The 22861-nt window shown below is 40.0% G+C and overlaps 1 protein-coding gene across 1 annotated transcript; it reads right to left on the bottom strand.

Annotated features, from left to right (window-relative positions):
* Nucleotides 1-417: 417 nt before the first annotated feature.
* Nucleotides 418-21570, bottom strand: COQ10B (coenzyme Q10B). Its single transcript, XM_045847677.1, has 5 exons — nucleotides 21307-21570; nucleotides 14574-14723; nucleotides 9300-9492; nucleotides 2840-2941; nucleotides 418-1454 (listed from the first exon to the last, which is right to left on the bottom strand). Exons 1-5 carry the CDS (start codon nucleotides 21483-21485, stop codon nucleotides 1287-1289), a joined length of 792 nt encoding a protein of 263 aa, XP_045703633.1. The 5' UTR covers nucleotides 21486-21570; the 3' UTR covers nucleotides 418-1286.
* Nucleotides 21571-22861: the final 1291 nt, after the last annotated feature.

Genomic DNA, 22861 nt, shown 5'->3' with positions numbered 1-22861 from the left:
CTGCTTCACCTATATATGGGAGCACAGCCAAGATCCATGTGAGTGGATTATGCGAGTCCTTCACTACTGTACGTTCCACATCTGGCAGAGAGCAGGTACTTAAAACAGATTTACTGAGCAAACTGATGCAAACATGCATTTGTGTAGGGAACTAATTATTGCGGCCCTTTACTGATCTGAGGAAACAAAGTTAATAGCACTATAATTGGAAGGGTAATAAATGAGGGTTTTTGGGTATGGAGCGAAAGGAGGGATGGAGACCAACATGGATTAAAAGAAGGCTGAATTTTGTCCACATTTGTTTCTGTGAAAGTACTTTTAAGAAATAAATGCTATAAATCACCTGTATTATGTCTATGTAAATACACATTGAAACAATGCAGGGGATTGCAATAACCAAAATAACTGTACAAAAAATAAACAAATTAACTTTATTAAGTTACCACTGCAGTCCTTACATCAATTTGTTTACAAAAATATCAGCTTGAAATACATTATTGAAAGTGAATACACATAATAAATAGAAAATAGGGATGCGTGGGGCTGGAGACATATCAGCTACCTTATCTTCATCTGCGGCCCCTGTTATAGACACAATTTGATGCACAATCAGCACTACTGAAAGGGCAGTCAAAGGACCCCGCAGAGGGCTGCAGACAATTTAAAAAGTATCTTAAAAGTTCTGGACCACTCACCAAAAAATTTGCTGTTTATTAGGGAGCTAACCTCACTATACAGCATTGAATTATCTACTACCCATAAGAACAATTTAAAAATAAGTGCCAGGGGACCTTCATTAACAGTATTTTTAAGTCAAAGTTTTACTCAAAGTATCTGATGATTACTGAAATATCCTAACATATGAGGCAGACCCTATGACAATAAGTTATAAATAGTCTGAATTTAATAACTTAAACGTGATATGGTTAATAAAATACATACTGGATGAGCATCTCAACTAAGCTCTTTCAGGTAAAGTGATAACTAAAAGGTTTAAATTTCGTTTCAATTTCTGCTCAGAAGAGTGATGTCAGTATTTTAGCAATAGTGATGACATCTCATTATTGTAAATATGCTATAGACACATTACTTTGAACTATACTTGATTGAATTCTATGTACACGTGGTTCCATATTCCAAGTGCAAATTTTCAACGGTACAGGTTTATAATCAGAGTTGGGTTGAACAAATGCTCTCTGACTTCCGAAAGCCAATGGCAAAAGCACGTTCTAAAAGGAATAAACTGAAGTTACGAGTGGGTGACCAGTTCCAGTCCTTTTTTCCCTTTACGTGTGATGAACCTCATGAAGCATCAGTTCCCGAGGTATATTTGTTTCTGGACCATACAGCTTACATGCTCTTCTTTCAAAGGCAGCTACCATCTGCTTTACAACTTCATCGAAAAACAATGTGGCCAGCTGAGAATGCAGAAGTGAGCGAAATTCAAAAGAAATCTGTAGAGAAATGTTAATAATTAATTTAGGAAGACCTTCCTTTTACTAAATTTCTACTTAGGGTAGCAGTGTTCACACTGTGAAATGGGCTACTTGGCCCTGTCTCCAAGGCAGAGCCGAACAGGGCTATCTGGACGAGATTTTAAGCACTCTCAGGAGAGAGTCATATTTACTGCAAAGGCACAACCATTGGCACAATAAACTTAAGCAGACAAGGCCAATGACTCTCATTTCAAGGCAGAGCCCGCTTTCATTAAGTGGAAAACATGAAAAAAAAAAAAAGGCTTTGTGAATATCATGTTTATCTCTCTGGCTTCTTATTAATGGGTCTCTTTTAGATCTATCCTACCCCCCAACAGAAAATAAGGAAGAGCTGTGATCCTTCTGATAGGTACTCCCATGAGAAGTAGCAGCAAGATGAGACTGATCCACAAAACAGATGGGGTAGGTGGTTCAATCTTACAGTAGACAGTGATCTAGAAGTTTATATCCCCTCAAGACAGGACTCAAGACAAGGTTTCAGAAGTAGTACTTTAAGGACCAAATAGTCACTACCTTTTAAATTTTCATTTTGAAATTATTTAAGAGTTATAAAATAAGTTGCAAAAATAGTACAAAAATGTCTCATGTACCCATCACCCAGATTTGTTTTAATGTGTTCTATAACCACAGTGCAATTATTAAAACCAGGAAATTAACAGAGGGAGTTAAAACCACTAAATAATAATGCTATTATCTAATCTACACAGGCCTTATTCAAATTTATCCAACTGTCTAATTAATGTCTAATATTTTAATGAAAGCAATTCAAGAGCTGAGAACAGCATAAAGAATTTAATCAAAACTATGACCATTTCTTAAAATGTAATGCCTGAAGACAGAGAACACATATATTCTGTTGGCAAGAAAAAGCTACAAGTGGCTTTAATTTTCTATAGCTAGGGTGCTGTAAACAAGAAATACCCTAGTCTCTAGGTTCTAAAAACATATTTGTCCCTTTTGCACTTTATTTCTGTATCATAAGATGCAAATTAATGTGTACATTTCATTTGGTGTTAATACACTGTTATTAAATTGGCAGTAAAGTCATAGCATGTGTCTTATAACCTGTGAACTTGTAAAATTAGAAAGTGGAAGGGATGATTATTCAAGGTTTCAAGAAACAGAATAGAAAGAGAAAGACTCATTATCCTTTCTTACAAAGTTAGTGCAGAAAAAGGTATTCAATACTCAAAAATCTGAGATTTTTAAAAAGTGTCTTTCAGTAATTGCTATGCAAGTAAGATGATTAATTATGGCATCTGGGCTCTAATAAATGGATTATTTCTTCTTTACCAACTTCACCTGATATATGAAACAAATCAAGGACTTTATGAGAGACTTACTGAAAAATCCAAGGTACAAGTTCTTGGGTAGCCAGGAAGCCCCGGGCTAAAACGCCAAACAGTCTCCAAATGATTGAAAAGTTTCCCATCAGTACAGGATGCCTAGAACAAAATGAGAAAGAAAAGTGCAGTAAAATACCATTGGGTGTCCAGAATCTAGAATTGAGGATGACTTCTTTGAAAAGTAAATATTTTTATAGTCAAACCACAGGTGACACAGGAATCTCATTTCTAGCCTGGTACTAGGAAGTGACCTCTTGCCAATGTAAGCTGTTTTCTTTTCCCTGGGATCTGCAAACTTGCCAGTTATTCCCTCGTCCACTGCTATCACCCCCCACTGTGCTACCCAGAGCTCTCTCCTCCTGCAGCAAAACAGGGGTGATTTTCTGGAAGTTTATTTCCAGCTCTGCCACTCAGAAGTGATCCTGAACAAGTTAATTTCCTGTACCGTACTTCCTTAACCTGTAAAATGAATATAATCCCTATCACCACCACTGATTTTATACTATCACTATGAGATGGCTAAAACATTTATAAAATATCTGGCACAGATCCCTATGACAATTCTATATTTCTTCTTTCCTACCCAAGTGTTTTTCTCTTATCAATCACATTTTCTTCACTCATTATCCTTTATTTCTAGAGGTCTCTATGGTTCCAGTTTTTATAAAAGTCTGGCCCTGACTCTTTTGCCTGACCCGTTGCTTCCTGACCTCTAACCCCGTCAGTGCTTGTTTACTTCGTGTGTGTGTGTGTGTGTGTGTGTGTGTGCGCGCGCACTGAATACAATTCCTAGGGAGATTGTGTGTAGGACATCTTACTCCCCACTCTCTACCACTAAAAAACTGCTGACTAAGGTCCACTAGAGTTGCCTTCCTCAGTGGAAAAATGGTGGTCAGAACCAGAGTCATCAGTTCATTGCTAGGGAGAGTGGGTTATGACCTTGAATGGGGTTCAGCTTCTTTATTTACCATCCTAAAATGCTATCTGGGCCTTGTCACACTAGTAGACAACCAACGTCAAGGATACATATTACTTTCCCCCAGCAGCAGACAATTTTAAAAATCCTGTTTCAAAGTCTACATCTCCCTCCTCAATTAAGCCTTCAGTTGTTAGCCTTTTGGGCATATATTGGAGCCAATGAATGACAAAGCCCCTCTACCCCTTTTCTCTTTGATAACTTACTCTCTCAAGAGTCTGCACTGTCTGCTCCCTGTTGCTATACACTACAAATTAGCAAAATAAGAACTTGCACAGGTAAACTCATTTCCCCCAAAGTAAACAGTCACTTTGTCTTCCCTAGATACAGTCTCCCTAAATACATTAATTTCTCTGACTACACCTGGATCTCTCCACAGCTAGTTCAAACTGGGTGCCAAGAGTTAAAAATTATTTGTGGCTTATTTCTCACTTCCTCTTCATCTAAACCCTTTTAAATCAATTATCAGATGGTAACTTGGTAGAATCATTGCAAAGAAGATTAACTACATCCATACTAACAAATATTATACTAATTAAAAAAAACTAAAACCAGTGAATGTTTTAAAATTTATTTAGACATTGTAAAACAGAACTCATTAAAATACTATTTAAATGGCTGAATTTAGTCACATTATGCTAAGTCACTGGGGAGAAGTAAAAATTTTCCTCAAAAGGTTTGGCTTTAAATATAGTTCACTAATGGCCACCTAATTTTTAAGCACATCAAAAGTCTATAATAGCCCTGACCAGTGTGGCTCAGTTGGTTGGGCATTGTCCCACAAAGTGAAAGGTCTCTGGTTCAATTCCTGGTCATGGCATGTGCCTGAGTTTCAGGTTCTGTCCCCAGTCAGGGCATGTATGAAAGGCAACCAATCGATGTTTCTCTTCCTCTCTTTCTCCCTCCCTTCCTCAACTCTAAAAATAAATTAATAAAATTTTTAAATAAAAAAAAGTCTGAGGAATCATTAGAGACTTCTGGTCAATATGGAGGCACAGGTAAATGTGGCTTGCCTCCTAGCATATCCACAGCAAAATTACAGCTAAACTACCTAACAAATTCACTCAGAGCCATCAGAAAATCTAACTGTATGTAAGTCTGACAAATAAGGAATTAAAGAAACCACATTCATCCAGATGGGCAGGAGAGCTGGAGGGGTGGAGACACAGAACTGGCTGGTCCCAAACGCACGTGGGGTGTATAAAAGATGGAGGGATATCTTTGGAGCAAGGGATCCCAGCCCCAGACCAGGCTCCCCAGCCCAGGGTTCCAGTGCCAGGAATATAAATTCCCATAACTTCTGGCTGTAAAAACCAATAGGGCTGGGTCAGTGGAAGAAACTGCAAGATTCTCAGTCCTGTCCTCTTAAAGGGCCTTGCACTGCACATGAACTTATTCAAACTCACTCCCTCTGGGCTCCAGCATTGAAGCAGCACATTGAAGGGCACCAGTGGCATATGGGGAGGAACTGCAGTGTCTAGCATCAGGGAGAGCTGGGGGGCAGCTTTTTTCCAGACAGAACTGCAGGCAGCAGCCACTGTACCTTTTCTGAGACGTGCCACACACAGAGCCACAGTGCAGTGACACCATATTTGAATCCATATCAACCGGGCTCACACAGTAAGTAAGCCCTGCCCTGATGATCGCCTAAGGCCCTGCCCCATTCAACTTACCAGCCCACACAAGCTAGCAACAGTGGCTTTTCCATATGAAAGACTGGGCTAGGTACAGGCTTCAGACATTCCTAAATCTGCTCAAACTAGAAAAAGCTAAGCCCAACCCACTCGCTGAGTGCCCCAGGACTGGCATTAGAAGTAGCCATCTGCAGATCACTTTATAGCTTATGCCAGGGGCCCAAGACAGACACAGGTGGAAGCTGACTTTGGCCTGCACCACCCAGGAAACCTCAGACACTGTGTACCCAAAAGACAATTACAGACCATGTCAGAGTACCACCCAATCACCTCCAGAAACCAAGGAGGAAGGTAGCTGCTGACCAGGGCTCTCAGTCAGTCCTACCAGCTGTCTCAATTAGGTAAATCCCTCCCATTGATATGACAACAGCAATCAAGACTCATTTATAAGAACAGGGTGTACTCAGACCACATGAAGGGTGCACCCCAAATACAAAGCTTAGGTGAGGGCCCAGGCTGGTGTGGCTCAGTGGACTGAGTGCTGGCCTGCGAACCAAGGGTTGCCAGTTTGATTCCCAGTCAAGGCACAAAGCTTGGGTGATAGGGGAGGCTGTACCATTGGACCCAACAGAACACCTACTACCTAGGCCATGATACCTAGGCCAAGACAGGGAGTCATAGCAGCTCTACCTAATATGTAGAAACAAACACAGGGAGACTGCCAAAACGAGGAGACAAAGAAACATAGCTCAAATGAAAGAAGTGATCAAAACTCCAGAAAAATAACTTAAAAAAAAATGGAGATAAGCAACATCAGAGGTAGAGTTCAAAAACACTGGTTATAAGAATGCTCAGGGAACTTAGTGGGTACACCTCAACAGCATAAAAAAGACCCAGTCAGAAATGAAGGATACATTAATTAAAATAAAGAACAATTTACAGGGAATCGACAACAGAGAGGATGAAGCCAAGAATCAAATCAATGACTTGGAATATAAGGAAGAAAAAACAACCAATCAGAACAACAGGAGGAAAAAAGAATTAAAAAAAAAAAATGAGGACAGTGTAAGCAGTCTGTGGGACAACTTCAAGTGCTCCTACATTCACATCATAGGGATGCCAGAAGGAGAAGAGAAAGAGCAAGAAACTGGATAACTATTTGATAAAATAAAATAAAACCTCCCTATTGGTGAAGGAAATAGAAGTCCAGGAAGCACAGAGTCCCAAACAAGATGGATGCAAACAGGCCAACTCCAAGACACACCATAATTAAAGTGCCAAAGATTAAAGATAGAGAATCTTAAAAGCAGCAAGAGAAATATACAGTTAGTTACCTACAGGATAGTCCCCATAAGAATGTCAGCTGATTTCTCAAAAGAAGCTCTGCAGGCTACAAAGGATTGGCAAGAAATATTCAAAATAATGAAAAGCAGGGACCTATACCCAAGATTGCTCTACCCAGCAAAGCTATCATTTACAATCAAAGGAAGGATAAAGAGCTTCCCAGACAAGAAAAAACTAAAGGGGTTCATCATCACCAAATAATTATTTTATGAAATGTTAAAAGGATTTGAGGAAAAATATCAAAACTATGAACAATAAATTGGCAATAAATAAATATCTGTCAACAACTGAATCTAAAAAACAAACTAAGCAAACAAGAAGAACAGAGACAGAATCACGGACAGGAGTGTGTGTTCATGGTTGCCAGGTAGGAGGGGGCTTGCAGGAATGGGTGAAGAGGGGAGGCGATGAAGATGTACAAATAGGGGCCCTGGCTGGCGTAGCTCAGTGGATTGAGCGCGGGCTGCAAACCAAAGCATCGCAGGTTTGATTACCAGTCAGGGCACATGCCTGGGTTGCAGGCCAGGCCCCCAGCAACTACACATTGATGTCTCTCTCTCTCTCTTTCTCCCTCCCTTCCTTCTCTAAAAATAAATAAATAAAATCTTAAAAAAAAAAGAAGTACAAATAGGTACTTATAGAATGGCCATGGAGATGTAAAGTACAGTGTAGGAAATGGAATAGCCAAAGAACTTACATGTATGACCTGTAGACATGAACAATGGTGTGAGGATTACCTGAGGGAGTGGGGGTGCTGGTGGATGGATGCAAAGAGGGAAAAATTAGGACAACTGCAATACATATTCTGTAAAATATAATAAAAAAAAAGCCAGGAAAGAGAAGAAAGCCAGATAGAGAACATGAGATTTTTTTTTTTTTGCGGGGAGAAGGGGGAAGTTCTTTTAGACACTTCATAATATATTAAGATTTAAGTTATAAGAATTTAAGTAGTAAGAGGTTGAGGTCAGGGAGTAGAAAATATTTTAAGATTATAGAGACATTCACTGGTATCAGGAAGACTGAACTATAGTCTTAGCTGTATAAGTTTGGTCAAGTTATCTAGCTCTTCTTTATAAAAAAAAAAGATTTTATTTATTTATTAACAGAGGGAAAGAGGAGAGAGGAAGAGAAACATCAAGGTGTAGTTGCCTCTAATGTGCCCTCTACTGGGGACCTAGGCCGCAACCCAGGCATGTGCCCTGACTGGGAATCGAACGGGCGACCCTTTGGTGAGCAGGCTGATGCTCAATCCACTGAGCCACACCAGCCAGGCTATCTAACTCTTCTAAGTCCTTTTTTCACTCAACTATAACATGAAAATAACATTCGAATCTCAAAGGGCTGTTGTGAAGACTAAATGAGTAATTTCAGTAAAGCACTACAAATATCACAATAAGTAACTATTTAAATTATAGCTATTATAAGAGAGGCAATTCACTATAGTAGGTAAAAACTCCAAAACACAAGGCAAACAGGCAAAAACATTCATAATAATGGCAAAGTCCCAGAGGAAAGAACAGTGTTTTTAGTGGAGTTCAAGTTTTGAGAGTGAGCCTAGGGTGGACTTGAAGGTCCTAGTTTCACTGGACAGGTAAACTCTTTCTAGTATGAGAGTTACAACTCATCCAATGCCGTACAAAGAACTGATGAAGGTGTTTAGCTCTGGCCAGTTACTAAAAAATGATATTACCACTAAGTCCTGTGGGCACAAAACATAACTCAGCTTAAAAGTTTTTGGTTACCACACTCTAGATATTCAAAAGAAATGGGTATTTATCTATGGAATTCTACATTTTTGTGTTTGAAGTCTGGGTACCTTTTCCACGTGTGCCCATTATATTAATCTAGCAATCTGATTGCTAGATTAGCATAATCTAATAGCATAGATTAGCATAAATCTAATTGCTAGATTAATATAATGCATGTAACAGCACCTGGCATTTCAGTACTTGGTACATGGAAAGATGACCATGGTAATGTTTATGCTCTCCACATTTATCTTCTCTACATTTCTTCATCCTATCACACCTTTCCCTTCCTTCACTTAAAAAAAAAAATAGTGCAAAGATTAACTCAGAACATTTCTCACTTGTGTGCCCCCATCTTTCCTGTGGGTCAGTAATCTTCAACAAAAGGACAAAAGAAAACTTCTCATTTCCATATTCTAGTAAAATTTCTATTTGAATAGATTTATGCTAATACTGTATTAAACAAAACAATTAAGCCCTTCGGTAGCATAGTTGGTTAGAGCATCATCCTGATACACCAAGGTTGGAGGTTTGATCCCTGGTCAGGACACATACAAAAATCAACCAATGGATGCATAAAGGACTACAAATCAATAAATAAGAATTTAAAATACATAAATCACTAAAATAAAACAATTAGGATAATATAATAAATGTTTTCTCCCCTCTTCTTTAGTTTAATTTTTTTAAGCAATTACACTTTAACCCATTTATACAGTTAATATTCGGGGAATATTTAAAAACCAAACCATTACCTTTATCAAATGTGGTTTCACCAGGGTTACTATTGATGTATAGCGCTCCAATACAGGTGGAAACCCAATTTCTAATCGTGTTTTGCAGTATCCAGATCTCTTTGATATTACATCTGATTTTTTGCACCAAGGAACAAAATGCTTGTAATCCTCCATTCCTGATACAACATCATACATTTCCTGCATAGAGTATCTTTAAAAAAAAAAAAAAAAAGGAAAACTGTTAAGTGCATTTAGTTACACAGTATACAAAAACTTTAAAATGAATACAAATAAAACTTACTGTACATGAGACAATAAATGTTTTGGGACACGCTGAATCACAATATACTCTGAAAAGAGTAACTTCAGAGCAACACAAAATAAAAGAGAACTAATTACACATATACAGTAGAGGTCATACTTTGACAGACCACAGGTTGAATCTGGCTTGCAGATGTATTTTTAGAATTTTAATTAGTGGCCAGCAGTTAAATATTAAGAGTTAATATGAGAGAAAAAAACCCTAAATGTTTATCAGTTGGTAGACATAAATAAATGCTTAATATAATAATAAATGATCAATAAATTCTGGTACACTCATACTATGGGACTTTGTATCAGTTATTTAAAAGATCAAATATATACTTTAGAGCAAAAAGGTTGACAATATATTGTTATATTTAAAAAGCACATTACAAAGCAGATACGTATAATTCTATTATTTACTTAAAAAAAAAAAACAAACAAACTGTAAGTAGGCCCTGGCTGGTGTAGCTCAGTGGATTGAGTGTGGGCCTGCAAACCAGAGTGGAGGTTCTATTCCCAATCAGGGTACATACCTGGGTTGCAGGCCAGGTCCCCAGCAGGGGGCATATGAGAGGCAATCACACATGGATGTTTCTCTCCCTCTCTCTCCTTCCCTTCCCCTCTCTCTAAAACTAAATAAATAAACTCTTAAAAAAACCCAAAATTTAAAAAAAAATACTTTATCTGTTAAAAAAAAACCCTGTAAGTATATACTATACATCTTTAGTTTTAAACATTTAATATTTATTATTTACTGAGAATAGTCATTATGTTACTAGAATATCTATAATGAAAATGCATTAAAAGTCCTGGAAGGATACAGATTAAACAACTGACAGTTGTTAACTTACGAAAAAGAAGTTAAGAGTAGAGACAGACTAACTCTTCTAGTGTATGTACTTCTACATTGTTAGGTTCTTATACAAGTATGTAATATTTTTAATTAATAATAAAACTATTTTGGATCATAAAGGAAACCTCGTATTTTTATAAGCAATTATAACATTCTGACAACCTAAATCTGACAAAGAACATAAAAAAATATATAGATGACCTATGAGTAAGTATGGAAGCAAAAATTCTAAGTAAAATATCAACAAATATAATCTAGCAATATGTTAAAAAATACAACCAACTGCAACTCATTTAAAGATGCATGGATGGTTTAATATAAAGAATTCCATTATTATAACTATATTAATTAGCCAAAAGAAAAAAAGCTACATGGTTCTCCCCATACATGGTGAAATACCATAAGCATTCCCATCAGAGTCAGAAATAAGACAAAGATGATAGCAATCAGCGCTGTCATGCAACACTGTTCTAAAAGTATTAAAGTAATTAAAACAGAGCATGAAATAAGGAATCTGAACGGAAAAGAATTAGGTAAAATTATCAATTGGTAGGTAATATGACTCAACATTATTAAAGCATAATTTGCCTCAAAATGATGAAGTAATTCAATCACAATCTAAATTATAGAAGTGTATTTTTAAATATGACAGAATTAGTCTTTATGTATGTGTAGAATAATTTTTATAATCATGAAATGAGAAAGAGTAGGGGGAAGAAAAACTTATCTTCCTCAGGTTTTCAGATACTTTGAAAGAAATGCCTAAATAACTTCCCAGAAGAAGCTATTTGCCATAAAAGTGGTCTACAAACATGAAGAAAGCAGCACAGCATAGCAGCCCAGGGGATGGACTCTGTAGTCAGAAAAGACTGTGTTGAAATACTGACTGCAAAACATAGTAAGCTGTGTGACCCTGGGTAGACTGCTTAACTTCTCAACTTCACTTTCTACATCTGTAATTGAAAAATACCCCATGGTGTTCTTCTAAAGGTTAAATGAAATAGTTTTAGTGTAGTACACAATGCTTAATATGCACTTAATAAATCATAGCTATTATTATGTGGTTGTTAAATATGGGGAATAAAAAATAAGATGATGCTCATGGGATAAGGTCAATTCATAATTAAAAATAATTTTTGCATGATAAAGAATGGAGCAAGTAGGAATAAGTAAAATATGTGGGAAAATAAGCTCTGAAGTCATGACACTTAATATATATTATTTCTCTGAGCTTCAGTTTCCTCATCCTTAAAATGGGAACAATAATACCTGGTTTACATGCCTACTGGAGAATTAAATGAAACAATAAATATGAAGCACTCAGCAATGCCTGTCAACTGACAGGCCCACAGTAAAAGGAAGATATTAGTGATCTGAAAGTAAAGTAGACTGCCCTGCCTAGTGTGGCTCAGTTGGGCTGGAGCATCCTCCCATAACCGAAAGGTTGTGGGTTTGATCCCTAGTTAGGGTACCTGAAACCTAAGTTTCAGGTTCGATCTTGGTCTGGGTGTGTACAAATTCCAGTCTGGGCACATATGGGAGGCAACCAGTCAGTGTTTCTCTTTCCTTCACTCTCTCTCTCTAAAAGCAATGAAAAAAATGTTCCTCAGGCGAAAATTTAAAAAAATTTTTAATTTATATTTTAAAAAAGTAGCCCTGGCTGGTATGGCTCAGTGGATTGAGTGTAAACCAAAGGGTTGCTAGTTCAATTCCCTGTTGCGGCACATGCCTGGGTCGTGGACCAGGTCCCCAGTAGGGGATGTGGGAGAGGCGGCCACACATTGATGTTTCTCTCCCCCTTTTTCCCTCTTCCCCCCTCTCTAAAAATAAATAAATAAATAAATAAATAAATAAATAAATAAATAAATAAAATCTTTAAAAAAGGTAAAGTAGACTAATTTACTACTTGATTTATCTTTTAGTTGCCATTTCTCTTTTTAAGAGATACCAGATGTGGCACAGATGTCTTGCCATCCAAAGATTTGAACTTCCTTTCTGTGGTATTGTGGCTGGGGAGTACTTGCCCATCAGAGGCTATAATTCCCAGACTCCCCTCCCTTGCATTTAGAGAGGGTCACATGACTAGTTCTTGCCAATAATATCCAAGAGGTAGGTAGCACTGTCATTTCTAGACCAAGGTGGTTAAGAAGCAGGTGTATCTTTTTAAGAGACAAGTAGAAAGAAAAAGACCTCATGGACACAGTGTGGTAATTGCTAGGAGGAGGGGGTGGGTGGAAGTGGAAGAGGGTATGGGGGGTAAATGGTAATAGAAAAAAATACAATAAACATAAATAAATAAAACAAGAGACAAGTGGATAAAAAAGTTGTAGTATATATATACAATGGGTATTACTCAACCATGAAAAAGAACAAAATCTTCACACTTGTGACAGCATAGAGTATATTATGATAAGTAAAGAGTATATTATGATAAGTAAAATTATGATAAGTAATAGAGTATATTATAAGTATATTATGATAAAATAAGTCACAGAAAAACAAATATGATATGATTTCACTTATATATGAAATCTACAGAGCAAAATAAACAAAATGAAAACAGAAATAGATAAAGGGATCAGATTGATGGCTGCAGAGGTGGGGGTGGGTTGAGTACTGGGTGAAATAGGTAAAGGGATTAAGAACTGCAAATTGGTGTTCACAAAACAGTCACGGACATACAAAGTACAGCATAGGGAACATAGCAATATTGTAATAACTATGTACGGTGCCAGGACGGTACTTGAAATATCAGGGCTACCACTTTGTGAATATTTGATTGTGTAACCACTATGCTGTACATCTGAAACTAATACAAAAATAATGCTGAATGTAAACTGTAACTGAAAAATAAAATTAAAAAAAGAGAAAGACTCTGATGACTACAAAATTACAAAAGTCACAAGATGGATGGAGTCTGGGTTTCTGAATATCTTTCTTTATAATCTTTGTCTGAGGATGTATTTATTAATTGATTGTGGACAGAGAGGAAGAGGGAGGGAGGGATAGAAGGGAGGGAGAAGGAGAGAAATCAATGTTGAGAAACATCACTCAGTTCCTTCTTGTAGGCTCCTGGACCAGGGGTCAAACCTGCAACTTAGGTATGTGCCCTGATTAGGAATCGAACCTGCTACCTTCTGGTGTATGGGACAATGCACTACTAACTGACTAACACAGCCAGGGAAGGCCTGGGTTCTGAATCACTACTTAAAGGATTGCTGCCCATGGATTGGGAGCATGCACTTGAACTTTACATGACAAAGAAAGAAATTTGGGGGTTTTATCTGTATAACTACTAGCATTTCCTTAACTATAACAGTGACTAACCAGTAATAAGGTAATTTATTGACAAAAGTTATGAGCCAGAACAAAGTCCTTTACTACAGAAAAATCAGAAGAAAAAAAGTAACTGAATAAAATGAACAAAATGCACTTTTACAAGAGTTCATATATTACTTAATGGCCAGTGGAGAACTGAGACACCCTTGTAGAAATTCCCATATGAAGGGATGCTGTATTTCTGGTTTAGCAGAACTGCTGAGTCTCTATCCTATGCTATATATACCCCTAGATCAGGAGCCAAACCTGGCCCAATGCCTGCTTTTGTAAATAAAGTTTTATTAGAACATAGCTATGCCCTTTTATTTATTACATATTTTCTATGGCTACTTTTGTGCTACAATGAGAGCTGAGTAGTTGCAACAGAGACAGTATGGTCCATAAAACCTAAGATACTTACTATCTGGCCCTTATAGAAAAGGTCTGCCAACCTTTGTTCTAGACCGTCGGTGCCTCTTAGTATGTCTGTATGTACATATCTACATATGTGAGGGAACTATATAAACATATTTGGGCCTAGCTATTTGTAATGTTGCCACTATAGAAAAAAAAAGTGTACAAAAATGCAGGTCATAACCAGTTCAATTACTTCCTTTACATGTCAAGGTTTAAATACATCCTGTGAAGTTACCATATAATTATATCAACAAATATTCATAAAAAGCAAGGGCTATAGAAAGAGAAACCTAGAAAAACTAGAACTTAGTTTATAAGCAGAGAAGCAGGAAGACAGAGGCATGATACTCTATAGAAAAGATCATGCTCTTTTAGTAGAACTAATATTATATACAAACCCTATAATTCTCCTCTCTGAATATTCTTTTCTTTTGTTTATTAATGGTGCAGCAATTTTGAAGAAAGTTCTTGCATATAACTCCTTAGGCAAAATTGAGGCATGTAGTGGAAGAATTCTGCTCATCAGTATACCACAGGAAGCTAAATATCTAAAAAGACAAAAATTACGTGATTTAGAGTGACATTAAAAATTAAGAGAGGAAACACAAATTACAGAGATTGTAAAACAACCATCGTAATTTAGAAGGGTCTGCAACTTTGCAATATTCCTGAAATGCACACATACACACACATACAAACAAGCTTTGTAAGCACCTTAAAGAAAACAAAAAATAACAGCTTACAGTTAAGGTTAGAAGCATCTGGCACAAAAAAAGATCTCTTCCAAAATGTTGGCTTTCAGTCTGTAGTCACATTTTACAACAAAGTCTTGCCATACACTTGCTAGAATATTGATCATATATTTTTCAACTCACCTTATCTACTCAGGTTGTTTCCCCAGAGGATCTATAGGGGTTCCTTAATTCTTAATCTACTCTAGTATATTTGAACTTAGGTCTCCCTTTCAGATTAGAGATCTGGTGACCCTGTTGGGAACTGTGGCTCTGTCATCCTCTGACTTTGTGATCTCCATTTCATGCATATATGTACAAACATATGCCAAGGTAAGCAGAATACTAATTGTTTATTCTATTTTTAAAATTGTATTTTATTTATTATGCTACTACAGTTGTCCCAAGTTTTCCCTCTTTGCCCCCCTCCACCCAGCACCCCCCACTCATTCAGACAATCCTTACACCTTTGTTCATGGATCATGTATATAAGTTCTTCAGCTTCTCCATTTCCTGTAGTGCACTTCACATCTCCATGACTATTCTGCAATGACCTATTTGTACTTCTTAGTTCCCTCACCTCTTTACCTACTCCCCTACACTCCTAATTATCTGTTTCCATTCTAAAACATTTTTATAATTTTTTTTATTTTTAGAGAGAGGAAAAGGGAGGAAGAACGAGAGGGAGAGAAACATCAGTATGTTTGAAGTGCTTCTCACATGCCCCAAACTGATCAGCCAGCTGCCTTGCATGCAGTGCCTCGCTTCACAATCACTGCCTTGCTGGGTCTGCTCATTGCCACCCAGCGCCCAGGGTCTGCCAGCCGCCACCTGCATACCCAGGGTCCGCCCACTACGGTCTTGCATGCTTGGGTGCCTTGTGCGCCCAGTGCTACCGCTTTTTGTGCCAAGAGCCCTCTCTGCCCTTCCTACCGTCTCCACCCTTCCTACCGGTCTGGATGAATGGGTCTATTTTAACTCCTTGGTTGTCTGACTTCCATACAGTTCAATTTCCTGTCAGATCTGGTTGTTATCTTGTTTCTAAATTGTTGCTGTCCTTATTTTGGAGGCACAGTGTGTCTACCTATGCCTCTATCTTGGCCAGAAGTCCCCAAACTTGAAATACCTGCGTTTAAAGCAAGCTTATAGTTTCTCTAATCAGTCTGCATAGTGTGGTTACAGTTACCTAAACATCTACTATCAAGAAAACTGTGTCTTTACCCTGACCAGTGTAGCTCAGTAGGCTGGGTGGACTCCTGCAAAGCGAAAGCTTGCTGGTTTGATTCTGGATCAGAGCACAGATCAGGGCACATACTTAGGCTGCGGATTCAGTCTTGGCTGGGGTGTGTACATTAGGCAACTGATCAAACCCTCCTTCTCCCTCTCTTTCCCTCCCTATAAAACAAATAAAAAAAAAAAAGCTGTGCCGTTAACTGCAATATGAAGAGCTCTACAATCATACAGTCATATACGTATATGGTTAAATAATGAAATGAAAAGTAGATCAAATGAAGGACAGCTTTTTTTGTCACTAATCTTCCAATATTACATCTTAAATACCAGAGTAGATATAACATTCTATAATAATATATTAGTAAATGTATTTATTATATATAAATTATATATAATTATATATTATCAATTAATAAGTCCAAAATCTATGTTAGTGCTTCTAACTAGAAATGAACTCATAAACTCCCTTCCTTCTTCATTATTGTAAACAGTATTTATTTTGAAATTTAAGCCTTAATTACATCACTAAAGCAAATGTGTTTGTCTTATTAAAAATGACAGTTTTCTCTATTTGTGACCCAATATTTTATAAGAGTAATACAAGCAGACTTCCAATCAAGATGGTGGCACAGGAAAACACAGCTTGCCTCCTCACATCAAAATTACAACTAAATTATAGAACAACCATCTCTTGGAATGGTCAGAAATCTAGTTGAATGGAAGTCTTGACAACTATGGAATTAAGGAAACCACATCCATCCAGACTGGTAGTTGAGGTGAAGATGCAGAATGGGCTGGTCCCACATTCATGTGTGGTAGATAAAATTTTGGGGATATCTCATGAGTGAGGACTTCAGCCCAACACGATGGCCCCCAGTGCTAGGAAGATAAGTCCCCATAACTTATCACTGCAAAACCAGAGGAGATTAAGTCCATGGAAGAAATTTCTGGAATCCCAAGCAATTCCTCTTAAAGAACCCACACATGGATGCACCTACTCAGACTACCTCTCAGCTCTAGCATTGGGGTAGCAGCTTGAAAGGCACCTGTGGCACACAGGAAGGAGCTGAGCAGTCTGGCATCAAGGCTATATAGTTGGGGGACAGCTTCCTCCAAGACAGAAAGGCCATTGTCCCTTTTTCTGAACCCTCCACCCATAAAGCCACAGAGCCAGCAGGGGGTGCCATATCTGAGACTCCATCAGCCTGGCTAACACTGTTTGCCCTGCCCTAGAGATCCCCTGAGACTTCGTCCCACCCAACTTAAGGGCTCGCCTAACCAGTTAACAGAGACTTTTTCATGTGAATGGCCGGTCTTGGCTCATGCTTCACAACTTCCTAAATCCTCTCGAACAAGCAAAAGACAGCCTCAGTGAGCCCCTGGCCCCTGCACCTCTTGCTAAGTGGCGCTAGGCTTGGCACTAGCAGCAGCCAGCCTAGATTCACAGCTGGGCTTCATCTGGGAATCACCAAGCCCAGTGCAAGCAGCAGTCATCTCAGATTGCTTTATAGCCCAGGAAACCCCAGAGCCTGCAACCCTATGGACAACTACAGGCCACATTGAGGCACCACCACTCTTCCCCCTGCACAGCTGTTACTCCACGGAGGGCAGAGATTTGTGGTCAGTGGTCACAGCCAGTCCTTGAAGCTGACTGGCCTGGGTAAATCCCTCCCATTGACCTGCCAACAGCAATCAAGGCCCAAACACAAGAGGATACATCAGCACACATGAAGGGTGCACCTTGAATACCCAGCTTGGGTGATGGGGGAGGCTGTACCACTGGACCCTATAGGACACCTACTACATTAGGTCATGCTACCAGGACAAGGACTCATAGCAGCTCTACATAATACAGGGAGGCTGCCAAAATGAGGAGACAAAGAAACAGGGCCTAAATGAAAGAACGTGATCAAAACTCCAGAAAAGAACTAAACAAAATGGAGATAAGCAACCTACCAGATGTAGAGTTTAAACCACTGGTGATAAGGATGCTCAAGAAATTTAGTAAGGACCTCAACAGTGTAAAAAATGCAATCAGGGCCCTGGCTGGTATAGCTCAGTGGACTGAGCGCGGAATGCGAACGAAAGGGTAGCCAGTTCAATTCCCAGTCAGGGCACATGCCTGGGTTGTGGGCCAGGTCCCCAGTGGGGGCCCCATGAGAGGCAACCACACATTAATGTTTCTCTCTTTCTTTCTCCCTCCCTTTCACTTTCTCTAAAAATAAATAAATAAAGTCTTTAAAAAATGCAATCAGGAACTTCTGGCCAAGAAGGAGGCATAAGTAGACATGCTTTGCTTCCTTGAACCACCAGAAGAAGGATCACAACTAATCTCAAAACAAAACACAACTAGCACTGCCAGAAAGTCAAACTGTGTGGAAGTCTGACCACCAAGGATTTAAAGAAGAAATATTCATCCAGACGGGTAGGAAGGACTGGAGTCAGGGAGCAGTGGCAGAGAAGATATGGAGCAGCAGTGATAGTGGCTGCTGGCAGTCCCACATTCCCCTGGGGCAGATTAAAACTGGGAAGGACATCTGAGGAGCAAGTCATCCCAGCCCCATGCTAGACCACATAGCCCAAGGTCCCAGTGCTGGGAAATAAAGCCTCATAACTTCTGGCTGTAAAAACCAGTGGGGGTTGGGGTGGTAGAAGAAAATGCCGGTCTCTCAGGAGAGTCTGTTTAAAGGTTCTGCATGATCCTAGAATGTATAAAAACCCACCCACTCTGGGATTCAGCACCATGGTAGCAGCTAGAAGGGCACCAGTCGCAAAAGGGAAGTGAGGAAAGTATCTGGAAACAGGGTGAGCGCCAAGCAAGCAGCAGTGTTCTCTATCCAACCCCTCTTCCACATATAGCACCACAAAGCAGCAAAGCAGGTTGCCCCATTCTGGCAAATACCTAGGGCTCTGCCCCTTACAACGTAACAGGTGTGCCAAGACAGAGTCAAAGTAGCTCTACCAAATACACACAAGCAAACACAAGGAGGCTGCCAAATTGAGGAGACAAAGAAGTATGGCCCAAATGAAAGAACAGATCAACACTCCAGAAAAAGAACTAAGCCAAATGGAGATAGCCAACTTATCAGATGTGAAGTTCAAAACACAGGAGATAAGGAGGCTTAGAGATCATTGAATATGGACAATGGATAAGGGAAGAAATGAAGGCTACACTAAGTGAAATAAAGAAAAATCCATGAGGATCCAACAGTGAAGGGAAGGAAACTGGAGTTCAAATCAACAATTTGGAACATAAGGAAGAAATAAACAGTCAACCAGTACAGAATGAAGAAATAAGAATTCAAAAATATAAGGAGAGAATAAGAAGACTCTGGGACACCTCAAAACACACTAACATCTGAATCACAGGGATGCCAGAAGGAGAAGGGGAAGTAGAAGTAAACGAGAAATTATTTGAAAAAAAGAAAACTTCCCTAATTTGGTGAAGGAAATAAACATACAAGTCCAGGAAGCACAGACAGAGTCCCAAACAAGTTGGACCCAAACAGGGCAACACCAAGACACATCTTAATCACAATGCCAAAGGTTAAAGATAAAGAATATTAAAAGCACCAAGAGAAAAAAGAGTTACCTACAAAGGAGTTCCTATAAGACTATCAGCTGATTTCTCAAGAGAAACGTTGCAAGTAAGAAGAGGCTGGCAAGAATAATTCAAAGTGATGAAAAGCAGGGACCTGCAGACAAGATTATTCTATCCAGCAAAACTATCATTTAGAATGTAAAGGCAGATAAAGTGCTTCCCAGACAAGGAAAACTAAAGGAGTTCGTCATCACCAAGCCCTTATTATATGAAATGTTAAAGGGACTTATTTAAGAAAAAGAAGATCAAGTCTATGAACAATAAATGGCAAAAAATCATATCTATAAATAACTGAATCTAAAAAACAAAATAAGCAAATAAGGACACAGAATCTTGGCCACAGAGAACATTTTGATGGTTGCCAGATGGGGGTGGGATGGGGGACAATGGGTTAAGAGGCGAGAAGGTTAAGAAGTACAAATAGCCTGGCTGGTGTGGCTCAGTGGATTGAGCACCGTGGGCCTGCGAACCAAAGGGTCTTGGGTTCAATTCCAATTCCCAGTCAGGGCACATGCCAGGGCTGCGGGCCAGTCCCCAGCAGGGGGCGTAGGAGGGGGCAACCATACACTGATGTTTCCCTCCCTCTTCTCCTGTCTAAAAATAAATAAAAAAATTTAAGGGGAAAAAGAAGAAGTACAAATAAGTACAAATACATATGGATGTAAAGTGTAGTTTGGAAATGGAGTAGCCAAAGTACTTGTACACATGACTCGTGGACATGGGGTGCGGCTTGAACTTGGTGGGGGCTTGCCTGAGGCAGTTGGAGGTGTTGGTGGAGGGGGGCAAAGAGGGACGACTCAGGACAATTAGAATAGTATAATCAATAAAATGTAATTTGAAAAAAAATCCTAACGTTAAGAGCATAATTAAGTTACAATGTCATTAGTAAAATGAAACTAAATGGTGGACGTATGTAATTCTTCATGTTCCACGTTCTTCTCCACCCCCACCCACCAAAAACGAACCAAGCAGCAAAATCGAAGGGAGCCTCTGGTTCAAGGTTACAGGACCTGTAAATTACAGTAGAGTGGGAAAAAAATCCAAGTCTCCTATGTCTGCAACATTTAGTTTTGCAACAACCAAAGTGCGAGGGCAAGGACCTCTACCAAAAACGGGAAAATCACGTCTGGTCCTCTGGCACGCAAAAGGAACAGAAGAAGGGGGTTCACTGCCAGGCACAAACTCCTGCAAGCTCAGCAGGCCGCAAGCCTTGTATGCAAAGTTAAAACTTTCCGCCACCAGCACCAGCAGGACGCAAGCGAGGAGACCAACAAAGACCAAAGGCACCGGAGGCCGAGTTGCTTTATCAACTGTTTCCAGAGTTGCTTTGCCGATGATTCACCGCCTCTCGCGAGGGCGGTGAGCCACCGACAGAAACTGGCCGCCGGGAGAGGGGACGAGCCTTCGGCTCCATTTAGAAGCCGGCGCCCTAATTCCTCAAAGGCAGAAACTAGGAAACGCTTTCTCTCCGTGTCTGGTTCCGGCTTACCTAATATGCCCCCGGACCCCACAATGCAGCAGGGCCCTGCGGAAAACTACCCTGGTCGCGGCGCCCCTGTTTAGTACCTGACGTTCCGCGCAGGCCCCTGAGCCGATATCGGGGCTCCAGCTGCCACTGCCAACCTTGGACGACATCCGGAGACGGAGATCACCTTTTTCAGGGTCCTCTGACTGGTCCGAGCTGCCATGATCGTCTCACTGAAGCCGGTAGCCACCTTCGGGACCAAACTCAGGACACCGCCCATCTCCGTCTGGGCCAGGTCCCGCCGGCTCCAGCGCCTAGCAGCCAATCGGCAGCCCTACTCCCCAGCCTCCAGCCCTGCCTCTTCTTCCTTCCCGGTGACGCAAAGCTGACGCAAGCTCCCACCGCCTTAGGCCCCGCTCGTCAACCAGCCAGCCAATCAGAGGGAGCGCGGGATGCCTGGACACACCCTCTCTCTTGTCAGGCCCTGGGTTCACAACCCGCGCTCGAGCGCTTCTCGTAGGACCCATTGACCGTTTACTCCACGTCTCGCGCTGGAACTCTTCCCAGGATACGTCAACTGCCGCTGTTCTTTGGGCACTGCTTTTGGTCGCGAGGTTCAGCTCGTGAGTTTATCCCAAGGCGGAAGGAAGCCGGATTTTCTGTGTTAATTGTATAACTGTCCAAACCGGTGAGTGCCGAGCCTGGCTCGCCATCCCTCCAGGCTGCCAAGTCTGGCCGTCAGTCTTGCTGTTAATGATTGTCTAACAATACCCGCCGTGCTTACCCCATGGGGTTGTCCTAAGGATTACATAAGGTCACGTCCTTAGGGAACAGACTTCGGTTCTGTGTGCTTTCTTTCTGCGTAGCCAACATTTTAATTGGTGTTCGTATGTCATTTGGGGTTTCCTTATTCCATACAAACCAGACACCTTTGCTTTGATTCACTCATTCAGGAATCAATCATCAAGTCCTGACATTTTTTTTCTCCCTTTGTTTTCAGGTCCTTATTTAACCCGTGTGCATCACAGTTTCCTGTAAACTGAGGATAACAGTACTTCCTACTGCATACAGTTTTGCGGAGTAGATGAAATACTAGTTGATGAAATGTAGTAAACATATTTTGGGGGCGCTTACTCTTTGCTGCTTTAGGTGCTGTATAAATGAACAAAAGTCTTTATCATTATAGATCCTAGTTTTAAGGAGGAAATCCACTAATTAGTATGTAATACGTCAGGTAAAATCACGTGCAGTAGAAAAATGTAAAGCAGAGTAAGGAGATGGAAAGGGGTAGGGTGAGGTGCTATTTTATGTAGGGTGGTCAGGCGGGCCTCTGAGGAAGTGATATTGAACAAAGGCCTAAATGAAGTGAGGAAGTGAATTGTGTGACTATTTGGTGGGAAAGTTACTTCAGGTGGAGGCATGTGCAAGTGTAAAGGGCCCAGGCAGGAAAATCTTGCCCTGTTTTATGAAGAGCAAGGGCTTTGGATCACAGTGAGTGAGGAAAAGGGCTGCAAGTAAGGTCAGAGATAGTGAGGACTTTGTCAGAGTGCCTGGGTGGTCATGGTACCAATTTGGATTTTATTCCAAGTGTAAAGAAGTCATTTGAGTTTGAGGGTAGAATAGTGACTTGATCTTAATTACATTTACAGAAATATT

This window comes from Phyllostomus hastatus, unplaced genomic scaffold (assembly GCF_019186645.2).
Source record: "Phyllostomus hastatus isolate PE091 unplaced genomic scaffold, TTU_PhHast_1.1 phas_contig_57, whole genome shotgun sequence".
Taxonomy (NCBI): domain Eukaryota; kingdom Metazoa; phylum Chordata; class Mammalia; order Chiroptera; family Phyllostomidae; genus Phyllostomus; species Phyllostomus hastatus.
Note: the sequence above shows the minus strand (reverse complement) of the source record. Positions and strands in the feature narration are given on the sequence as shown.

Bases quoted from the DNA above. Each gene is read 5' to 3' on its own strand.
- COQ10B (XM_045847677.1), bottom strand. From the start codon at position 21,485: ATGGGCGGTGTCCTGAGTTTGGTCCCGAAGGTGGCTACCGGCTTCAGT. The intron at 14,724-21,306 runs GTACTAAACAGG...TTGTCTTTTTAG, and splicing joins GGGCCTGCGCGGAACGTCAG to ATATTTAGCTTCCTGTGGTA. The intron at 9,493-14,573 runs GTTTGTATATAA...TTTTTTTTAAAG, and splicing joins TCAGAGAGGAGAATTATAGG to ATACTCTATGCAGGAAATGT.